Consider the following 22,153-nt stretch of genomic DNA (forward strand, 5'->3'; position numbering starts at 1 on the left):
GCTCATTGACTGTGTGTCCCAGTAACAGTACTCAAAGGATAAAGTGGACCTCACAACCTTTTAATTTCCAGCGCCATCAGAAAGGTAAGTCCTACTGCAAATAGGTGAAAAAAAAGTCTCGGTTTACATAAGAGGGGGCTTACAACTTTCTGGGAAGAGGAAATAATTCTACTGTCCTTAAGCTTTGAGATAGTCACAGGAGATCTCAAGCAAGTAGGGGTGAGGAAAGGAAACCGCAGGTAGGTGGGCATCCAGGGGCTTTGAGGCACACTCCTCAGAGAACAGAGGATAGAGGGCTCCCCCCCACCTCATAATCAGTCTAGCTGCATTAAAGAGCCAGATTGAATTTATAACCAAGTGGAGAGTTTACAGAGTTTACATTATCCACAGTATGCTGCAGTACAAAGGCTTCAACGATCCCGTTGGTGGGTTTTATTTTTCTTCATAGTGATGGGAAAGTTTGGGGGTATGGAAGATAGAAGTAGTAGAAAAGAAAGATTTACTTATCCTCGATACTTGTTTTGCCTCAGTAATCAAGGATCACGTTTGGCTCGACAGACTACTGCGGATACGTTTGTGGGAGCAGCAGGTGCGTGAGTTTGTGGTGTTAGGAGGCAACATGGTTATGCTTCTCCAGACCTATTTCTATTGACAACAGCACAAATAATATTTGAAGTAAAATGAAGTCCTTTAGATCAGTTCAGTGATGCATGTGAATTTCTAGAGAAAACTAAACAGGTTGAATTAGTTGCTATTTTGTGCAGTAGTCTTATTACTCTTATCCATAGATTTGGATATACTATAAAAGTAAAGTTTTATAAGCACATAGAGTAGAAATTTTTTTCTGTCTTACATGAAAACAGATCCATTAATAGTCACAGTAATTCACCAGCATGCTCAGAGGATATGGTAAAAAAGTAGTGAGACTTTTAGCTTTCTGATGGGGCTTCTACACTAGGATACTGCATTGTATCAAACCCATGTCAAAAAAAAAGAAAAGTCATAATTTATCTAACATGCATTACACAGAGATACTGGAGGAATGAGGTAGAATATAATATTAGCGTTGCTAGCAATGAGCAAAAGCAGAGCATCTGTAACATGCAAGCATGCGGAGAGGAAGAAAGGAAAAAAAGTACTGAAGCACCAGAGAGAGATGCATTTGTTAAGAGAGATTCTCTAAGCATACTAACCTGCTGGTTCTAATGAATTTTCTACTTTGTCGTTAACATCGAAAACACGATCATGAACACCTATAGTTTTCATACAGCTATCTATAACAAAAATAGAGATAACAGCCAAATATGTTAGTGAAGACACCCTTAAACTCCCGCTTCTTTCTTTTTTCTTTCTAATTTTTCCTTTTACTTATGGAGAGACTGTTTTGCAATCAGTGGCATGTATCCAAATGCCAATATTGTTCCCATTTGCTGTGCACGTACAACAGTCTGAGAAACAACAAGTTAGCAACTGCTGTGTACTTAAAATAAAGGCATCATGAAAAATAATGAGAAAAAATTTGATGAAAACTGAAACATGGATGTTGATAATACAAAACAGATACCACACAGGATTTACAGTAAAAAAAAAAAAGTTTTACCGCTGTGAACCAGACCACACAATAGAGCATGCGCAGTGAAGCCACCCTCGGAAGCTCATTTTAGTGAACTTACTTGTTGGTCGCACAAAGACTTTGAGCTTTAGACAGGACCGTCTTCCATTATCTGGGATTGCAGAGGCTGTGGAAAAGACAAAAAGAGAGAGCAAGAGAGAAAGGAGAGAACACCACCAGATTATTCATTTGCAAATGCAACTGGGCCACAGTAAATTCTTCCATGAATTCTTCCCAGAAGATGAAACAGAAATACTTTTCAGACTGACACTGACTGACTGACTGCCTGCCATCGAAAGGGCAACTTTCCTATACCTGTCTTTCCTTTGCAACACAATAAAGAAAGAATCATGCAAGAACGTTGGTAAGCTACAGAAGAATACTTTGGATTCTTATTTCAAAGGCTCTTGCGTTTAACTTGATCTGTAATCAGTTTTCTCTAAAATAAGGAGATAACGCCGCACGAGTCCTCCTGCTTTCATAGAGAGCAGGAAAGGGGCCCCCGCAGCCACCAGAGCCCAGGGTGTAAGCGTTGGCAAAATCCAGTTAACAGTTACAAGGCCAACTTAAACATGACCTAGTTCTGCTGGGGAAAGCAAAGCTCTGTCTGTCCTGAAAGCCCGTCTGTCAGTGCTTTGCAGGTAATTCAATTAGAGGTTTTACTCAGAACTTGGCTCCACATTCTGTATGACTAAACCAAACCCAGCAACTTCCATCAGGCTATTATAAGTACAATATGCTATTGAGAAAGTACTGGGTTGCAATGGTACATTTATTTTTAAAAATTTGCCACAGAGAAGGATGGAATTAATAAAGTGGGCTTACCAAAACATGACAACATGTTTCAAGTTATAAATCATTTGAGGAAGAAACTTTCTTCTCCTCTTCAAGATAATAAGACTGTAAACTTCCCCTGCGTTTGAAAGATGATATCCCCTCAGTACACCCAGCATAATGTCAAAGGGATTTCCAAGGCAGTGAGACCCTTAACAATCACATATGTTTACACATGCATTCTAAAGATGACAAAAGTTACAGAAACGAGTGCTGCATACTTTCCTCCCCATGTGTTTGCGTCAAGTGTTTTCTTTGTTCAGAAAGAGCAGATGATATCAGTCAAAATACACATGGCTCACAATTAGTTTGGTAATACCGTCAGTGACAAAGAGGGGACCGGTGTTCAGTGTGCCTGCTCCCTCCTCTATTCTTACTGTCCCCCATGGTGAGCCCAGAAAACGAAAATTCTGATTTTGCAGGTGAGAGGATTCAAGATGCAAACTCTAGGTTAATTTCCCAACAATCTCCTCATGTAACTCCAGGTCCGCATCCTGGAGGAGAACTTATAAAGTCACCACCTAAAAGACATCAAGCTGGAAAGGACCCTCGTGTCGCTATGCAACACCTGTTGAAAACTCTCTTAATTCCTAGACCGAAGTAGATACAGAAAAGATGTTTTCAGCCCTCCCCACCCTCGTGTTCGCTCTGACAAGCAGTTAAGAAGTGCTAACAGCTGGCTTTGCTGTAGGCTTTCATTAAATCAAAGTCGGAAAAACTCCCTCTACTGACATTTACAGTAACTAGTGTGTTATTTAGGGCACAATATTTGCACTCTGTGGTTTGATCCAGGAAATGATGTTCTTCCTGTGGACCCCAACTGCAAATGTGCGCGTCACAAATACAGTACACATAGGTGACTCCAATTCGTTAGAAAAACCATGGGTTCTTGAGATAGTTTATATCTTATTTATGAGAGGTGGCGTGAAAAAGTGACACATGGATATTTACGCTGCTGTGCTGTGGATTTCTGAGCTGAGATGATGAACTTACTGCAAGCCTCGTGAACTTGATTTACCACATGCAACAGCTGATTTTACTGATGATGCTGTAAGATACAGCAGGCTCAAGGCAAGATCAAATGTTTGTTTTAGTGGGGGAACTTCTTAGAGTTAGCACCCATTTTTCAGATTTATATATAGGAGAAATCCTATAAATCCAGGACATAAAAATCTTTGTGGGGCACGCTGGAATAACTAAACATCAACACATGATAAACTGTCCAGGAAAAATTCAAGAGAGTTCTCTCACCAGCTCGCAAAGAGGGACAATTAGCCTTAGTTACTGGATGAGCTATATTATTCTGTACACTAAAAATATTAAATGTACTTATATTTATATAAAGACCTCTCTTCCCCGTCCAACTTCTCCCTTCCTCATCTCCTCTCTATCACCAGAAAAGCTGTATGACAATGATAACGTGACTGGTACCATATGATGCTGTTTGACTATTATACTCTAATCCTTAGAAAGGCTGATAAACAAAGAATATAAACATATAATGTGAGTACACAGTGCAGATTACATTAAGTCCCTTGACCCCACAGCCTCTGACCTGAGCTCATGAAATCTTAACCTAAGTCTGTATAACTTGGGTTCCTTGTTTGCCACGTTGAAAAACAAATATAATACCAGAAGGCATAAAAACTTTTCCCATATGTGAGCAAAACTCAATTTTTTATGCAAGGTTTAGAAAACTGGGAGTGTGGCTTTATTCCATGTCCTGTTCCAGGTTTCTTAACCCCACACCTCTTGCCTGACAAATAGAGGGTTCCTTTATATCACTTACTAAGAACGATTATTATTAGTAATATTTGAATATATAAGGTAATATGAAAGTGCTTTACTAGTCACACCTAAACAACAAAGCGGAGGCTTGAAGCATTAAAAACACAAAACAGAGGAACTGAAAAATGTAATAGTCACACAAGTAAATTTATAAAGAAAATCCTCTTGGGATCAGTTATGAGCAAGATTGAAGACGGACATGAGGGAGTAAAAACTTAAAACGTGTCTGGCCTTTGTCAGGAGGTCGGTATTATCGATCTCTATGGTTCTAGAGACACACATCACTTTATACTGAGTAACACTATTTTATTTAAAACAATACGCTGTTTTCCGTAGAAAATTAATAGTGAATGTTTGGAAACTGATAGTAAATAATTACTACCATTTATTATATATGACTGCAGCTTTATCTATCCACTCAAACGCTTTTAAAACTGCTACGTACAGTTGCCCTGTTAGGTGCTATGGGCGCAAAGATGTATAAGACAAACTGTTTCTGTCCTTGTGCTGTGCTTATCCCAGCTGGGGACATAGGTAGGAAACACAGTTTAGGGACCAGGAGGCATCCATGTGGTAACTGAGGTTTGCATGAGCTTCATCTGGGCATGTGAGGGTGTCGCGGGAGTGTTTATCAGAGGGAATTTTATCCAGGCTTTACAGGTCCTCCAGAAGCCAAACAACAGCAACTGGGACAAAAGAATTATAACATTTCATCCCTGAGTTCCCAAATTGGAGCTTTAGCGACCAAAAAGAGGTCTTCACCTGCGAGAGGGGAAGAAAACCTAGACCTGAACTCTTCCTATAATGATATTTGGATTTTCTGTGGAGAGGACGTGGAGAAAAGGGAAGCCTCCTACACTGTTGGTGGGAATGTAAATTGGTACAGCCACTATGGAGAACAGTATGGAGGTTCCTTAAAAAACTTATAATAGAACTGCCGTATGACCCAGCAGCCCCACTCCTGGGCATATATCCGGAGGAAACTCTAATTCGAAAAGATACATACACCCCAATGTTCACAGCAGCACTATTTACAATGCCAAGACATGGAAGCAACCTAAACGTCCACGGACAGATGGAAAGATAAAGAAGATGTGTATATATTTATACAATGGAATATTACTCAGCCATAAAAGAGAATGAAATAATGCCATTTGCAGTGACACGGATGGACCTAGAGATTATCACACTAAGTGAAGTACGGCAGGCAGAGAAAGACCAATACCATACGATGTCACTTACATGTGGAATCTAAAATATACAAATGAACTTATTTACAAAACAAACAGACTCACAGACATAGAAAACAAACTTATGGTTACCAGGGAAAACGGGGGAGGGAGTTTGGGATTACAGTATACAAAACTACTGTATATAAAATAGATAAACAACAAGGTCCTACTGTGTAGCACAGGGAGCTATACTCAATATCTTGTAATAAACTGTAATGGAAAACAATCTGAAATATATATATATAACCGAATCACTTTGCTGTACACCAGAAACTAACACAACATTGTAAATCGACCATATTTCCATTAAAAAAAAGATATATGGATTTAAAAATAGAATTCTTCAGATTAAAATGAGAAATTCAATTCATGTCTTAAACATTTGTCACATAATCCTAATTCATATCCCTTTACTCAGTTTACTGCTGAAAATGTACATTTGGAGTCAGGAAGCTGGGAGTAGGGGTGTGGGGACCATTAAAACAAGCACAGCCTCCCATTCCACGATCTTAATAGCAACTTTATAAATCAATCCACAGAGTCCCTTCCCCCTAATGATCTGCAAAGTACCCATCACAACCTTACAACACATAATGAAATATAATCTAGGGGCCCTCTGGTTCTCCGTGTTTAGAGTATCCTGCTAAAAAAGGGCTGCTTATCTTCGCTCTGTTGCATGACTTCAGACAGGAGCTCTAACTTCAGCCATTCCTGAAAACCTGTTTGCTTGCTCTCCTGGGGCTCAGGTGAGCATGGCTCAGCACTTACCGGCCAATCTGATACATAAAGGGGACCACATTCAATGCCTCCAAGTCTGTACTTCCAAAGGCTGTATTTAGCATTGCAAGTATTTGTAGCATTCACATCACAATTAACTGTGGGCCCATCGGCTGGATGTGGCATCATGCTTGTGGCAGGCAACTTCTGACCTAGCTCCAACAATCCGCACCTGGTATGCATGCTCTGTGTCTGCCCCTCCCCTTGAGAGTGGGCTGGCCCTGGTTGCTTGCTTCTGGTGAGTAGAATACAGCAAAAGTGATGGGATGTCACTTCTGTGATTATGTTGTAAAAGACTGTGCCCTCCTTTCTCCTTAGCACTCTCGCTCACCTTCTGAAGCAAGGTGCCACACCGTGAGGTTCTCAGTGGAAAGGCCCACATGGCAAGGAGCAGAGGGAGACTTCCAGACAAGTGCGTGCAAGAAGCTGACACCTCAGTGCAACAACCCGCAAGGAGCAGAATCCAGCTAACAATCGTGCGAGTGAGCTACAAACTGAATCCTTCAAATGACTGTCGCTTTGGGAGAGACCCAGACCCAGAGGACGCAGCTAAGCTGCCCCTGGATTCATGACCCACAGAAATGGTGAAATAATAAATGCTGTCTTAGCCACAAATTCGGGGGTGATTTGTTACTCAGGAGCCAACTGACATAATGCTGTGCAATCAAGGGTTTCCCATGCCCACTTGAGGCTTTAGGACTAAGGCACCGGAGTGCACTGTGCTGAAGGCTCCCACACAGCAGCTCCTCCCTGATTCTGCTGCCATGTCTAAACAAACGCACCCCTTAGGAGTTTACTTTTCAAGCTACTGGTACAAGTCCACTTAAAACAGGCCTTGAAGAGAGGTAATTATAAACTGCTGTTGAGGAAGCACTACAAGACATCTCTATTTGTTTTCACTCCGGCATTTAAAAACTGTTTTTCATTTTCCTCCCCATGCCACTTAGCTTTTGCTAATGTAGCCAGCCTGTGCCGTTTCTCGTAATTAGCATGATGCCTCACATTAACTCCAAATTGCTGGGGGAACCTAAATGAGCTTTGATACAAAACGTAAACTTAAATCATAAGAGAGAATGCCTTTCCTCAAATGTGAGGAATAGAATATAAAGATGGGCTTGAAGACACCGGAAATAAAAGGACTTCAAATAATAAGTTAAACTTTCTCTTCGTATCAAAAAACTCCTATTTATCTTTTACACAGGCTATCAAATTAAACATAAACATCATGAGATTTTAAGCAACTCAAAAGCAATCAAGGGAACAAATGTTCTTCTTCATAAGGAACCGAAAGTTTAGAAGGAGAGGGGTGAGATTCTCATATTTTCTTCACATTTTCAGGCCCAATCCTGTACTCATTAGTTCATTTTATCATCCCTCTGCCTAACCTTATTCATCCTCGAATCGTAATTCCAAAATCCAAATCCTTCTCCTCTTCTGTGTCCCTTGTCAACCTGAGTGCTTTGGGAAATTTTATTTTTAAAAAATAATTAGCTGCTTCTTTTCCAAAGAAATGAGTGTGTGTGTGTTGGGGGGGTATTAAAAACACAGTTTTCCATTGTGTTTGCCGCAGACAATATTTCTCAATTTGTGCAAGTCAAAAGAAAAGATGGGCTATTAGCTGTTAGCACAGCCCAGGTTTTCCTCTGTAGGTTTTCACGTGGTCTCACATACAACATAAATATATGTAAATTAGACAGGTGATGGCAGAATTAAGCATTAATATTCTTTTCACAATAAATGCTGAAGAAGTAAAGCCCATTTAAACAAGTGGTACTACGGAAAACGTCCTGTAGAATTTAATGAGTCAATAAAATCCATTTTGTGTATGTGGGTGGAGGGTAGGGAACAGAAGAAGTGGTGGGAATAGGATAGAGATTAACCAAAGCCATATGGACTTCTTGGAAAATGGTTACCAGATCCTCAGGAAAAGTCTTAAAACAAAAGTTAGGCCTCTTGAAAGAAGACCCCAGCAACAACTTGCAGCTGGCTATCTGCCCTTCTTAAAAGCAGCACAATACCTAATTTTCATATTAAAAACAAAATCACCAGTTATGATGCAATACATCTCACCGGTCTACCTTCTGAGATTTAAAAGTCACGCTTTAATAACCTGCTTTTGGCCCCGGGTTTATCAAGCTTGCACCCTGAGAGCAACCTCAGCCCCCGACTGCTCTGCCCACACAATTCATCTCCCACAGCCTGCTGTGTCTCAAGACTTGAATCACTGGCAGGTTAAGGTCAAAGCCCCAGAGGTAAAACTTGGAAATGAGGTTACTAAGTAAAGGTGGAAGCCTTGGAGAAATTTAAAATATCATGTAAACAATAGATACTTTGATATGGCTCTGGGGATGTTTCTTTTTAAAAAACTAGAAAAGGAAGAGGGGTATTTCCAACAATAAAATAAGGGTAGAGTGTCCTCTGCAAGCTAAATCTTGGTTTCAACACCAGGGAACTGTAACAGGGACAAAAAATTAGAGCAGAGTTCAGGGTGAGAGAAGTAAAATAAGTTCCAGCTGTGCAGCCTCAGACAAAAGAAAAAATAGGAGGTACCCACCCATCACACCCATGCCCCCCCCCCACCTCTCTACCCCCTTAGGCAAAGTTTCCCTGCAGACGGCTAACCTAAGTGTTATTTAAGTTCCAGCAGGTAAGTCTCAGTAGATCAATTACTTTTTCTTAGCAACCTCAAATAAATGGCTGAGGACAAATTCTTTCCGCGATTTCTAGGAATAAACAAATAAGACATTATCATGTTTTTGTACCCATTTGTTTGAAGTGTGGGCAAACTTCTGCTTGCTTTTTAAAGCACAGGGACAACAAACCTTGTTTCTACTGCTTATTGAGGAAGGCTAGTCCCACGTATTTGGATATCTGTTAAGGCATGACCAAAAAATAACCTGGATTTCAGAGAATGCTTTTAAAATATCCTCTATAAGAAGCATTTCTAATTCTTTTTAAGAAAAATTGAAGTCAGCTTAAACCTCAGATTCTGAACCTAGACTTGATTTTCTTCCATGATATGACTGGCAGATTCCAGCCCACGTAGGCACAGAATGCAACATAACACTTAGATATCATTTGAATTGTTAACAAAACCTTAAACACGAGGAAATACATAGTTCAGTTCCTAACTGGATATTTTACTATTTTCCAAAAATTCACTGAACATCTTTGAACAGTTAGGGAAGAAAAAGTTTCCCATTATACACTAGTGTAACTATTTTCTGAGAACTGGGCTTGCCTGAGGCAGTACTACTGAAATGACTGTACCAGGCCTTTAAGGTCAGATAGCTGTGTCTCTTGTTTGTGGTGATTTTGGTGAATTTCACCTGCTCTACCAGATAGGTATAATCTGACAAAAGAAGACAGGAAAAATGATTCATTTATAAAAACTCTTCTTCGGCTAGAAGCCACATAATAAAGGTAATAACAACAAAAACAGAAACTCAGACAAATGCAGAATTCCTAGAATCCCAAGGAGGAACTATTTATATTATTACTTTGACACAGGGCCCTTGGGTCATCTCTGTGATGTGCTCTTGGGGTGACAGTTAACTGATAAGCAATGAAAGCCACAAATCCCCTTACTCATTTGTACAGTATTAACAGAAACGATGTCATTATCATACAGCACTAATGTAGCAAGACAGCAAATTACTAATAAACATCAAGTTAATACAATCCACAGAAACTCCTAGAAAAAAGTTAATAGTTCTTTGAATCTTTCATAACCACTTTCATCCTTATCTTCCTTGGTGAAGGGCCCTGGAAAGGACATGGGTTAGTGGTTTGAGTGCATGTATAATGATGATCTGAACTTTCTCCCTGGTTCACCCATTCTGACTTGTTTTGTGCCTTGCAGTCCGCTGGTTAACCCATATGGGCTTTGGTTTCCCTGTGAGATTACCCCTCTAGAAGACAAGTTGAAGTATGACCAACTTTAGAGGGCCTGTGAACTTCTATATTGCACTTGGAAACTCAGGTGACAGATCCCTTTAGATCTAGAATATCATTTCACTACTCCACAGATTGATACCATCAGCTCTGCCCGTATTGCTCCCTCTGCACAGCGATTTCCCTAAAGCAAGCAGCCTCTGGTTCTAAGTGCAAATTTGGGGTGGAGGGAGGGGGAAGAAAGGATCAGCTCTGGATAGTTGTGACCAAAAGTTATATATGGGCTTCCCTGGTGACGCAGTGGTTGAGACTCTGCCTGCCGATGCAGGGGACACGGGTTCGTGCCCCGGTCCGGGAAGATCCCACGTGCTGCGGAGCGGCTGGGCCTGTGAGCCATGGCCGCTGAGCCTGCGTGTCCGGAGCCTGTGCTCCGCAACGGGAGAGGCCACAACAGTGAGAGGCCCGCGTACCGCCAAAAAAAAAAAGCTATTTATGAGGCATAAGGGAAACCAGGGGGACAAGTGTGACCCTCTATTTCTAGTCTAAATTAGACAAACTGGATTCTCCCATAGTTTTGTGTGTATGGAGGCTGGGCGTGGAGGGCAAAGGGGTTTATGTGAGGATGTGCACTGAAGCTGGGGTGAGAGTTTAGAGAAATCGGAAAGGGTAGGGAAAGACCCTGTTCCTTTTGGAAAAATCATGCTTAGATTCTGTGAGTTCTTTTTTTCAACCCGTTTTAAGAGTGTGAGCATGCGATTATATTAGAGGGACACTGCCAAAGATGAGGACGTAAATCCTGTAGAGAAGCAACCGGGCTGCGCACTGAGACGGCCTCTGCAACTGCACAGACTAACTGTGCTACAGCGATGGCCCTAAATAAAACCAGTCCAGAGGCGGTGCAAACATTGCACCCATGCCCACACCCATCTCTGGATATTGTGCTGCTGTAAATGGTTCCTACTCCTGTCTTTAATATTCTTTTGCATCACATCTGGGTAAATCTCTCTCTCCACAAATCAGTCGTTTCTTTGGTTGTTCTTAGTCACAGGTCACGGTCCCCCCACTGTCTGCCATCTCTGGTGGTATGATTCGTATCTAGGCAGGAGTAGCATTTGTTTGGGCAGTAGGCCCCTAAAGGAACCCTAAGAGGCCTGAACAAATTAATGTTCTCTGGAAAGTTGAGTTCTACCAAGGATGGAGTTATTTAGGCACCAGGACTGTACATTTTGTTTCACACCAGAAGTGCTTTCCTTGATGAAGAATTTATGTTGACGGAGTGAATAAAATAAAAGCTAACGATAGGGACTGTATTCTTTTTTTTTTTTTTTTTGTGGTACGCCGGCCTCTCACTGCTGCGGCCTCTTCCGTTGCGGAGCACAGGCTCCGGACGCGCAGGCTCAGCGGCCATGGCTCACGGGCCCAGCCGCTCCGTGGCATGTGGGATCTTCCCGGACCGGGGCACGAAGCTGTGTCCCCTGCATCGGCAGGCGGACTCTCAACCACTGCGCCACCAGGGAAGCCCAAGGGACTGTATTCTTGTCTGCTCTGGTTGTCTCTAGGTAGGACCATTTCCAGTCAAGTTAATGGCTGTGCATTCCAGGGCATCACGCCACAGATAGCAGCCAGGGTCTTTCATAATCTGCCTGACCCTGATTTCCTTCTTTCTCTCTCCTATTCTTTTCCCTCCTTCAATCCACATTAACAGCTAGTCCCAACAATCTTTCCTCTCAGAACCTCCCTGGCTCCCTTTTCTCATGTGACCCTCCCTTTGCCTCTTAAAAATCCCAGCTTGCTCTGGCCACGTGAGATATTTCTCCATTTTTCCAACACACAACCCTTCTGGGTTCTTACACTGGTCTGTTTCTGTCCCCTTGGTAGCACACAACCCATATTTTGTTTTGTCTCAGAGCTGGCTGCTACACTGCATCTCTGCTACTAGAGTTATGAGTTTCCGGCGGGCAGGAGCTGTGCTGGGTTCTCAGTTCTGGGGAGTCCACTGCTTTGTTCATAACGTGTTTGATAAAGATGTGATTAGTCTACAGGTAACAAAAATCTGTATAGCTGCAAAGTGATTTGTTGACCAAATATAAACAAACTCAGGATTAGAATAAAAAAGAAAAATGAAGAGAGTGGTTAAGGAATTTTTTTTTTTTTTTTTTTTAATCCCCTTTCCTGGAAGGTTCCTCAGCCCTCTCTACTGGCTCCTTCTTACGGAATGATGTTGGAAATTGTGACTTGATAGCCAAAACCCAAAGAGACATACAAAATTCAAGCAGGTATTATTTTCTTGTTTTTGCGTATGTGGTCTAAGAGATAAGAAGTAAATGAAGGGAATGTGGGCATCATTAAAGCCAAAGACATGCAGAATCTCATCAAATACCCAGCCTCAGTAGGGGTTGCAGGCCTCTCCAGTAAACAGGAGAATAAAGGCAAGTGGTGCTAGAATCCAGGTGACCACGGGCTGCTTTCAGTAAGGACAGGAAAGTGATGTTTGGGGTGATTATGATCGAAGGTGAGAGTGAAGCCATCTGGCCGAAACCCTCTAGTCGTTAAGAAGCCTTGGCAAGTTAAGGTACCTCAAATGTTAAATGAGAACGTAATCCCAAAATTGTGCTGAGGGGATACAACCATACTTTAGTCACAGTTGAGTTTAAAAACAAAGTAGAGGCATTTTTAAAAGAATCAAGACCACAGAGCTAGGAAATTTTGTGTTAAAAAAGCATCTGAGAATGTGGAACTTTAATAAGCTGTAAGGTGTAGGAATACTTTGGCCATTTAGAGTAACATGTCACACATGTAACTCCAATTTAAAATATGTAATGGAACAACTATTTAGACTTGTGACTAAGTGAAATTTTAGGTTGATATGCAGTTTTAAACCATTTAAGAGAACTAAAACCTCATCTTGTTTTTAAGTTTAAATTATGATGAATGATAAGAATTACTTAAGTACTTGGGAATTTTTATAGTCAACTTAAGTACTTAAAAAGGAAAGAAAATATATTAAATCTTTAATGGTTAGAGGAGTTTAATTAACCAAATTTGTAAATAGAGCCAAATACTTAAATTTACTCATATATAGAATAGTAAGATGTATAAACTAATCTGAATAGGCAAAATTTGATGTTTTACAGAATTATTTTTAAAAATTTGTTACTTTAATATATCAAATATCAAAATTTAAATCCAAACTAACTTTTAAAATAATCTTTCTTAAGACAAAGTACTATCCTGAACATTTCTGGCTTATTCAGTTTTTACTTCATTTATTTATTCCTTCAAAATTTTTTTTTTGTATGCCTGCTTTGTACCAAGCACTGTGTCAAGTTTTGGAAACACTGTGGTGTATTAAAAAACGGTTCGTGCTTCTGGAGCTTACAGTTTAATTGGGATAGAGACAATGAACCAGGAAACAAACAAATCCCTAACTGCCAATTATACTAGGACCTATAAAAGGAACATCTAGCTCCTGAATAAGCCAGAAATATTCAGGTCCGTATATTACAAAAAAACCCCAAAGGGACCAAGGTGTCGAAACTTGAAATCTTCACTGACTGATGGGCTATGTTTTTCACTCTCTGAATATTACTTCTATATTTCCTCTTGCTAAAATGCAGAGAAATCTCACAGCTAGATGAAAACTTTGCCCACTTTATTGCTGCAGCAAACTTTTTGAGATATTTGTTTACTATCTGATTTGCCAGAAAGCCTCGTTTACCAAGCAGATAACGCACAGATGATACCAAGATGAGATAATAAAAGGTTGATACATTACAATTATGACTCTAATATGAAGTATAGTAAATAAATCAATGATGTATTTTTTAAAGCTTCTAGTATTTGAGAAGTCCACAGAATGGAGAAAAGGATAACCATACTTCAAAATATGTTCCTATTTCTTAAGAAATCTGTGAAGCTAGCATATAAACACAAGCATTCTATCCACGAGCTACGATATTAATACCAGGAATCACATTTTGATACTGATTCCATATGTCATATTAACAGGATTTTTTTTTTTTTTTGTATAGGGCATGGCATTTGGGGCAAAAAATTCATTTTATTTTTCTTCTGCTTAGTAGAAGAAAAAGTATGTACTCTTGGGTCAACTTATCTTTTTAATCTAAGAGGTCTCAGTTGAAATTGGCTTTGAAGTTTTGCTAATTACAAAACTCAATAGGGGTTTTTCCTTATTTGGTATGACTCATATTTCTATTCATTAACCCCAGTTTTAAAAAGATTAAAAAGTCTGAAGAGAAACAACTTAAAAGTTTGAAGAACAGCCTCTCCCCTGTGATACCTTTAGATGCTTCAAGTGCAAACTTCCCCCCATACTATCTCATTATAAATCTTTTGTGGTTATGGGAAGGGGAGGTAAAACTTACACATTCTGAACTTCGTAACTGCACAGTGCTGCAGGGAGATGAGAAATCATCAATTTTTTGTACATTCTATATATTGGGAAAATTAATGTCAGCCTGAGTCACAAGGAAATCAGGGTTCTGAAGGGCCATCCTGCTAGCTGCTTTTCTCAGGGCCAAGCCACTGGGTTCAGATGCTTTCATTCTGGTGAAAAGATCATTACCAGGCGGCTCTGGGGAAGTTGGCCCTCCTGTAAGTGTACTCCTTTGTTATGAATATGGAACAGATGGAGCCAAATCTATCTGCTCCGTAGGAACAAAAACACTTACAACCCAGCTCTCTCTATTAAAGACTCTACTTAGCTCCTTTATACCATCGGCTTTCTGTGCACTGCTGTGAGGTTTTGACTTTATAGAAAAAGGCACTTCATAAAAGCAACAGTTCTTACTCTTAAACCAAAGTGGCCTAAGAACTAAAAAAGATGAATACATGGTTTCACCCACAGGACTCCTTGGAGATATGCAGATATTCAGTTAGGGGTGTGTGTGTGTGTGTGTGTGTGTGTGTGTGTGTGTGTGTGTGTGTGTGTGTGTGTGTGTGTGTGTGTGTGTGTGTGTGTACTTGGAAGACAGTATTCAATTCTGGTGAATGCCTGCATTAAAACAACATGAAAATACAGAGGAGAGCGATGAAGATGTCATGCTTCTCATTATGAGGATGGCATCTAATTGGTCTAGCATAATAAAATGCCAGGATTTAATTTTGTATATATGTCTGTAAGCCTAGCGAGGGCTGCCTTGAACAAAAAATATGACTTATGCATAACAAAATCACGCGGGTAAATATAATTAGTAATTAGGACCTATCACAAAACAAAGGCTGTACGATGAGTCCTCCCCATGAAAAATTGTAATAATTACATTCAGCGTCATGCCAATTTGTTTTTATAATCGGAAAGATGTAAACACTGCAGGTAAAACCAATGTTTGCGCTTGTTTATCATGCTGATGGGCCGAAACACATCCACGGGCCATCCCTACAGTGTGCTGTTGCCAAGATATGCATGTTGACAGATAGCTGGGTAAGTCTCACAGGATTCAGGGTGTGGATGCCCAAGGGTAGATGCACCTCCCCTTGATGGCAACAGAGGGAAAGGAGTGTCTGCCTTATTTCATTACATTTATTATAATGATACATGTACAGTCTGACTGCCTCTTCGGAGATAATTGAAAAAAGAAATTCTGTGGCAGGATGCTTGGATTCTGACTAAATCAAGTCTTCGAGCGAATTTCCTTCTGCCAGTGGAAGCACAGCTTGCCCGAAGTCATAACCTTCGTTGGAGGAAAGGAACTGGCCTTGAAGCAGATCATGAAGCAGATGTTTTATGCCAAATCAGAGTCTGGGGATACGTAGGCTACTGCAAATAAAACTCCTCTTCTGTCTGTTCAATCATTTCAATTCCCTGCGGTGTGAAATATGAACTTGCCAACAAATGGCTAGCGTGCTGTGCCTCGCAGCAGGGGGGGAAAGTGCCACAGCTGTGCCAGAGCCTGGAAAACTTGAGACGCGCATGACATGTTCATTAGTTCTCCTGTTCAGCCAGGCCCGAACCAGGCCTTTCTCCGGAACCCATAACGCTGGGCAGGAGCAGGACTGCTGACTCCGCCCAGGAGCCAAAGACATGCTTTCCACCAGCATGAGATGCACAACCTGGCCTGACCTCTTGGATGACCCCAGAAGGTTAGTCTTTAAAACAAGAAATCATCGGGGTACGAACAGATTGAAAAAAAGATGTCTGAAAATGATCACAGCTTTTCTCTAACTTAAGCCTGCTCTGTGAGCAGTAAAAAAGTGAAGAACTGAAATGTACTTCGAGCCTCAAAGCATCTATGGGAGACTGCAATGTCCCAATGAAGAACTCATCAGAAAGGTTATCAGAAAGATACCTTGTCTTTATCAGAAAGACGAAATTGTGGAAACTGTCCGGCTCGCCTGTCACCGGCAGGTGGAACACTAGTTCCTTCTAGGTTGATTCCACATTACAGTTTCCCAATTAAAAAAAATGGTTAATTTATCTAAATTAAAGTAAAATTAGAGTAACAAGTTTCAATGTGAGGTCTTTTGCAGCACACTGAACACACATATTCACATATCCCCTTATGCTGTAATCCTAGATTATAAATATCCCATATTCACATGCTTTCTAGTGCCACATTCTTTCAAGTTTTAATCAGGAGCTCCTTAAATAGAAGTCATTTGCATCTGTAAACATTCCCTTGCAGTAGTATTTAGCAGTAAATTCTCTTTGTGAAGAGCTATTTTAAAAGGAAAATAAAAATATGGAATAACAATCAAACACAGGCGTAAAAAGTTAAATCAGAGGCTTGAGAAGCCTATCTAACCTCTTTATGCAATTTCTGAAAAAATGTTTTAAGTTTCCCAATCTTAAAATAGCCCAGAATCATATAGGTTATTCCGGATGTCGGATTACAGGAATACTAGTCATATAATCCAAAGCATGGCCTAAATCATAGGGGCATTTTCAAGAAATGAAGTGAGTTTGAAATCATTTATTACTTTGAAACGAGGCCAAATAAGTACACATGGTTCAAGCTCGAAATGATAGACCATTATCACAACTAATGGCCAAGTTCTCATTAGTTTAGCATTTCTAAATGAAGGCTGTAGTCAATAAATCTGTCGCACAATGGTTACAAATTATTGTTTTAAGGGATTAATAACAAGACCTATATTTTTACTTTAGGATTCTTTTGGTACAAATTACTCTAGAGTATTATTTCCCCATAATGTTTCTTTTTCTCTATTTAACTTGACCAAATACAAATTAGAAACATAAAATTATTGCTTAACTGATATGGAACTTGGTGGGAGGGAACTTCATTTCAGGATAGCTACCCATTTATCTACTATTTCTATGCACCAGGCACTGTGCCAGGTTTCTTAAATTTAATCCTCAGAACAGTTCTACAAGGCAGATATCATTATCCTCATTTTAGAGAGGAGGAAGCTGAGGCTTAGAGGGATAAGTAGTTAGCTGATGCCATACATAGCTAGTGTATGGCAGAGCAGACATTCAAATCCAAGTCTTTCTGATGCCAAAACTATACAACCTCAGTTTACAGTATAAATCATACTTTTCTTCATGACAGCCCCACTTCAAATATTTGTTTCATAATTGCCCATAAGTTCTTAAAAGTCCTTCCAATATGTCTGGGGGTAGATTAAAACTTGGTGGAACTTGACTATGTAGTCTTAAGCATTCGCAGTGGGTTTTAGTAAGAAAGCCAAGCGAGAGTTTTGCTGCAGAGACATGCCCTATGCCTATTTCCTAATCAGATGCATGTCACGAAAAAGCCTTTTAATATTATATTACTATAACTGAGGTACTCCTAAGTACCCCTATGCACCACTGCGGGAGGAAATATGAAACAAAACACAGTCACCCAATGTTCCAAAAAGAAAACAGAAAATTGGCAGCGTCCTTAGTACACACCGCCTTAAAGGAGAGATTTCTCAGCCTGGCATTGCTGTCTCTGACCTCATGGCATCCCTTGGGATTTAGGCGGCTCTTGCCTGCTCCCACTCCTGTGGTACCTTAGCCTTGGCCCCGAGGAGAAGTAAATTAGCTGACAACGTTGTGGCACAAGAACCGAAATTCACATGTGAAGCAGAAATTCCTCTTCTCCAAAACCCAACTCAGAGGGTTGCGTCTGGGGGAGAGGCCTGCTGAGCCCAAAGCCGCCTGCCTGTATATATATAGAGTCAACCGCCTTTCCTGATGCCTCAGTAAAATAACAGATGCAGCAGATTCACTAACTTTTACCTTAAATTCAATAAGGATATGGGTTCATTAATAAAGTGCACCAAGGGTGATTTTGTATCTATTTCTTCTTTTTCTCTTGCAGTATAGGTATTTGATCCATGAATGTCCTACTCAACACACATGTAACATTTTTTTCTGCACCGTCTCTTTTCCAAGAATTCCTCCTCTTAATGGACTGCATCCAAAGGATCCCATCCAGCCAGAGAAACAAAAGACCCTGCTCCACTTTGGACAAATGGACAAGAGTCCCAAGTGATCCTGGCAGAACCTAAGTCAGATCATGTTACTCCTCAGCTGAAAACCCTCCAACGGCTCCCGTCTCACTCAAGAGTGAAATCCCGGATCCTTACCACGGTCCACCACGACCCCGCCCTCTAATCCATCACACACACACTTGCACACATTTACAGAGCTCTCCCCCAACCCCGCCACCGCTCATCCTGTCCCAACCGTGCGGACGTAGACAGGCAACTCTCCTCAGGCCCTTAGTGTTTTTCTGTTCCCTCTGCCCAGAAAGCCCTTTTGCCAGACGGACACGTGGTTTGCTGCCTCACTTCTTTTACGTTCCTCCTCAAGTGTTAACTATTAGAAAGGCCTTTCCTGATCACTCACTTTCTATTTATCACCGCTATATAATTATAGACATATATAATTATATAAAATTATATTGATCACCTTATACGTAAAGACAGATTACCCTATATAGATATATTTTTAATACATTATATATTAAATATATATAAAATAGTGATTTTTCCCTACCTCTATATTGCCTATTCTGTTTTATTTTTTCATCCTAGCATTTACCAACTGCATGACGTATTGCATATTTATTTATCTGCTTGTTTATCCCCCTCCCCACCCCCTGGCTCTTCATTAGATTGTAGGCTCCATTAAAGCAGGGCTTTTGCCTATTTTTTTCTCTACTGTAGTCACAGAATCTAAAATATATCTGGCCAGCAGTATGCACTCAATAAGTATTTGTTGAAGGAAGGAAGGAAAGAAAGGATAAATGAGCGAAAGAAAAAGTGAGCCCAAGAAAATGCTTGTTTGCTCACTGATCTACTATAAATGCCCACAAAATCACAAGTTCAGAGTAGAAAGGTAAAATAAAAAAGCCAATAACTGAGTAGGCGTGTGGGTTTCCTGCAATGTAAGCAGGTCCTTAAGCCTGCTATAAATGTGAATAAGTGGCTTATTTTTCAAGATACAGTGGGTTTTTTCCCCCACATTCAGTTAAAATGCACTAAAACATATTTGTTTAAAGAAAAATGATTTTAAAGTACCTTTGAAAAAGCTACTAATAACCTGATGGCTGTTTTCAAGGCATTCCTGTGAAGGGTGAAGGCAGACGATGACAAGCTATCAGCTAAGTATCAAGTGCAAGAAGGAGGTCAGGTTTCTGTTGGTGGCCTTTATTTGGAGTAATGCTGAGCAGCAACAGCCCTGGGTAGCCTGAAAATGCATAAGGGGGTGACGTGGACCTGGAGGCGAATCTCATCATCGTAATCATCAAGAGCTAAACAATGGGCACTTCTGCATCCTTACATCAGCCTGCAAGCTTAAATCACTCTATCATAAAACTCAAGGTCATGAACCTTAGGGACCATCTAGTTCAGTCTCCTCACTTTACAAGTTTAAGGAACTGAGCTTCAGGGTTTCAGGGAGGCCAAGTAGCCCACCAAAGTCCATCTTACTTTGGAAAAGGATATTGAACAGGCTGACATGGCCCAGGGACATTTATCAAATGCAAAAAAAGGGTTCACTCGAACTACGTTGGACCTAACTAGAGCAAAGAAATCATCCCCAAAGCTCCTCTTCAATACAAAGAACCAAAGTATTAGGAAGTGAATAATGAATTAATAGTATAGCTAGTTCTGCTAAAATTTATGAAATAGTCTAATTGAACTTTTTATCTGCTGAACATATTCTTTAGAGTGCATGTAAAATCAATGTATATAATACATTTATGTCCCCTTTATAGAAAAGAGTATAATTTTAGTATTTTAAATAAATGTGGAAGGTATGGCTACTGCATCTTTGCCTCTGACACAGGGGTGATCATAGTTATGATTTATTTTTTCTCAAATATATGGTCAGAGACACAGTCTCAATTAAGATATTACTCCTGGAGGAAAATGAGAGGCACTTTACAACTCTCTGCTTTATGATTCTATTTCCAGAAAGCACAGTGGTGAAAAGTGGGAGCTGTCTCTGATACTAATTTCGAAAACTAGTGAAGTTATAAGAACTGTTATTTCTCATAAGTAGCTACCAGGCCTCATTCTCTGCACAGTGTTAAAACTGTATTAACATGTACAATTTCAGCCAAGGTGAGAGCTACTGCCACAACCCGCCCTCAGCAATACAACACACACGTAACTCTTTCCCCCACCACTGCCACCATCTTACGGAGGACGAGGTTTATAAAATGTTATCTCAATTCTCAGGCATCTAGAATTTTGGCCCACTCTCAAAGAAATGTTCTTTCCATTCCCTATAGCTATCTTTTCAAAATTTTCAACTACTTTTGCTCCTTGCAACCAATTTGATCCTGAAAAATATATGTAAACTGGAGTTTTAGAAATCAAATCATTTAAAAAATGCTCAAGGGCTACTGAAAAGAATTCCACTTCTGTAAATGGAATGATCACTCTGCAATTTACCTTTGGTAAAATCCTAATTTTCGTATGTCATGCTTGTTTAAAATGATATAAACCTGTTCAGATTTCCTCAAGGGGATAAAATCAACATTAATTATTTCTTTCTACCCCATTTCAGTTGAAAACTTCCTCTAGAATAGAAAGCAGAATTTTAAAAATATTTTGCAGGGTCTGTCTTAGATTCTTTGAATCTGCACCAATCAAACATTCCAGAAAGCAGGAATCCTCACTGTCAAAGCCTTGGTGGGCTGTGTCTGAATCCCCTGAACTCTCATAGAGGTAGATTTTTATTCTTTATCTGTACCTCCTTCCGTTCCCCGTGCCACTATGTTTACAATAAGAAAGAAGAGATACACAGGCCCTGCCCTCAGGATCTTATAGTTTACAGAGTATGATACAAAATTTCAAATTGTCATCAGGGTTCTGAAGGAAGAAGCAAGGATTTGACAGACAGATGGAGGCTGGAGGCTTTGTATGGGATGGCGTGGCTCCATCGACTCTGAACCAAAGGACCTAATCAAATTTGGGCACAAAGACATTAAAAGCCTCCAAGGGGCAGGTTCAATTAGGGCCTTCTGGCCCACCTGCTCACCTGAAGGGAGTACCAGACACAAGGCAGTTAAAAAGCATTACCGAATACCTATTCCATGCTCACCCTAGGACCGAATGCCTGTGGTAGGAACTATGCCTCATCCTTTGTTTTGGTATCACTAGCATAGGAAGAAGCCCCTATGTAGCTACATCCCAGAATAGCTTCCAAAGTTATCAAGGATTTGGGGACCCTTTCGGCCCAGCGAGCAGAACCTCATGATTCAAAGCTCCAGGGGCACTTTCCACGTGGGTCCGTGGGGAGCAGAAGGACTCATGAGGGTACAGCAGGGACAAGGCCTGGAGGGGCTACGTGGGCAGCATGAGAGAAAGACTATTAGATGAAAAGACTTTTAATAGATGAAAAGTCTAGTACCTTGTACAGGAGAGTGTAAAACTGGCTAGTATTCCTTGCAAAAATAGGATAATCACTGTTCAGGACCAACTCTGAAGGCATATTAGTGAGTGCCTCCCTTCCTGTAGCCCGCTGCTATGTCATTCTTGAGGTATTACTTAGTATTTTCATCAGAGGATGTGAGATGGATTTGGGAATAGATTC

At 40.4% G+C, this 22,153-nt stretch overlaps 1 protein-coding gene across 2 annotated transcripts in view; it reads right to left on the reverse strand.

Annotated features, from left to right (window-relative positions):
• EFNA5 (ephrin A5) overlaps positions 1-22,153 on the reverse strand; it is a 279,490-nt gene that overhangs the window by 6,724 nt on the left and 250,613 nt on the right. The window contains exons 3-4 of one of the 2 annotated variants that reach the window (XM_022591657.3): positions 1,674-1,739; positions 1,194-1,274 (exon numbers count right to left, since the gene is read on the reverse strand). In XM_022591657.3, coding sequence (XP_022447365.1) covers positions 1,194-1,274; positions 1,674-1,739 — 147 coding nt within the window. The remainder of the gene's footprint in view (positions 1-1,193; positions 1,275-1,673; positions 1,740-22,153) is intronic. The other variant, XM_022591667.3, reaches the window with a different exon arrangement.

Source organism: Delphinapterus leucas, chromosome 3 (genome assembly GCF_059928025.1).
Source record: "Delphinapterus leucas isolate spDelLeu-1000000601 "Yukka" chromosome 3, BTC_Dleu_Yukka2, whole genome shotgun sequence".
Classification (NCBI taxonomy): Eukaryota; Metazoa; Chordata; class Mammalia; order Artiodactyla; family Monodontidae; genus Delphinapterus; species Delphinapterus leucas.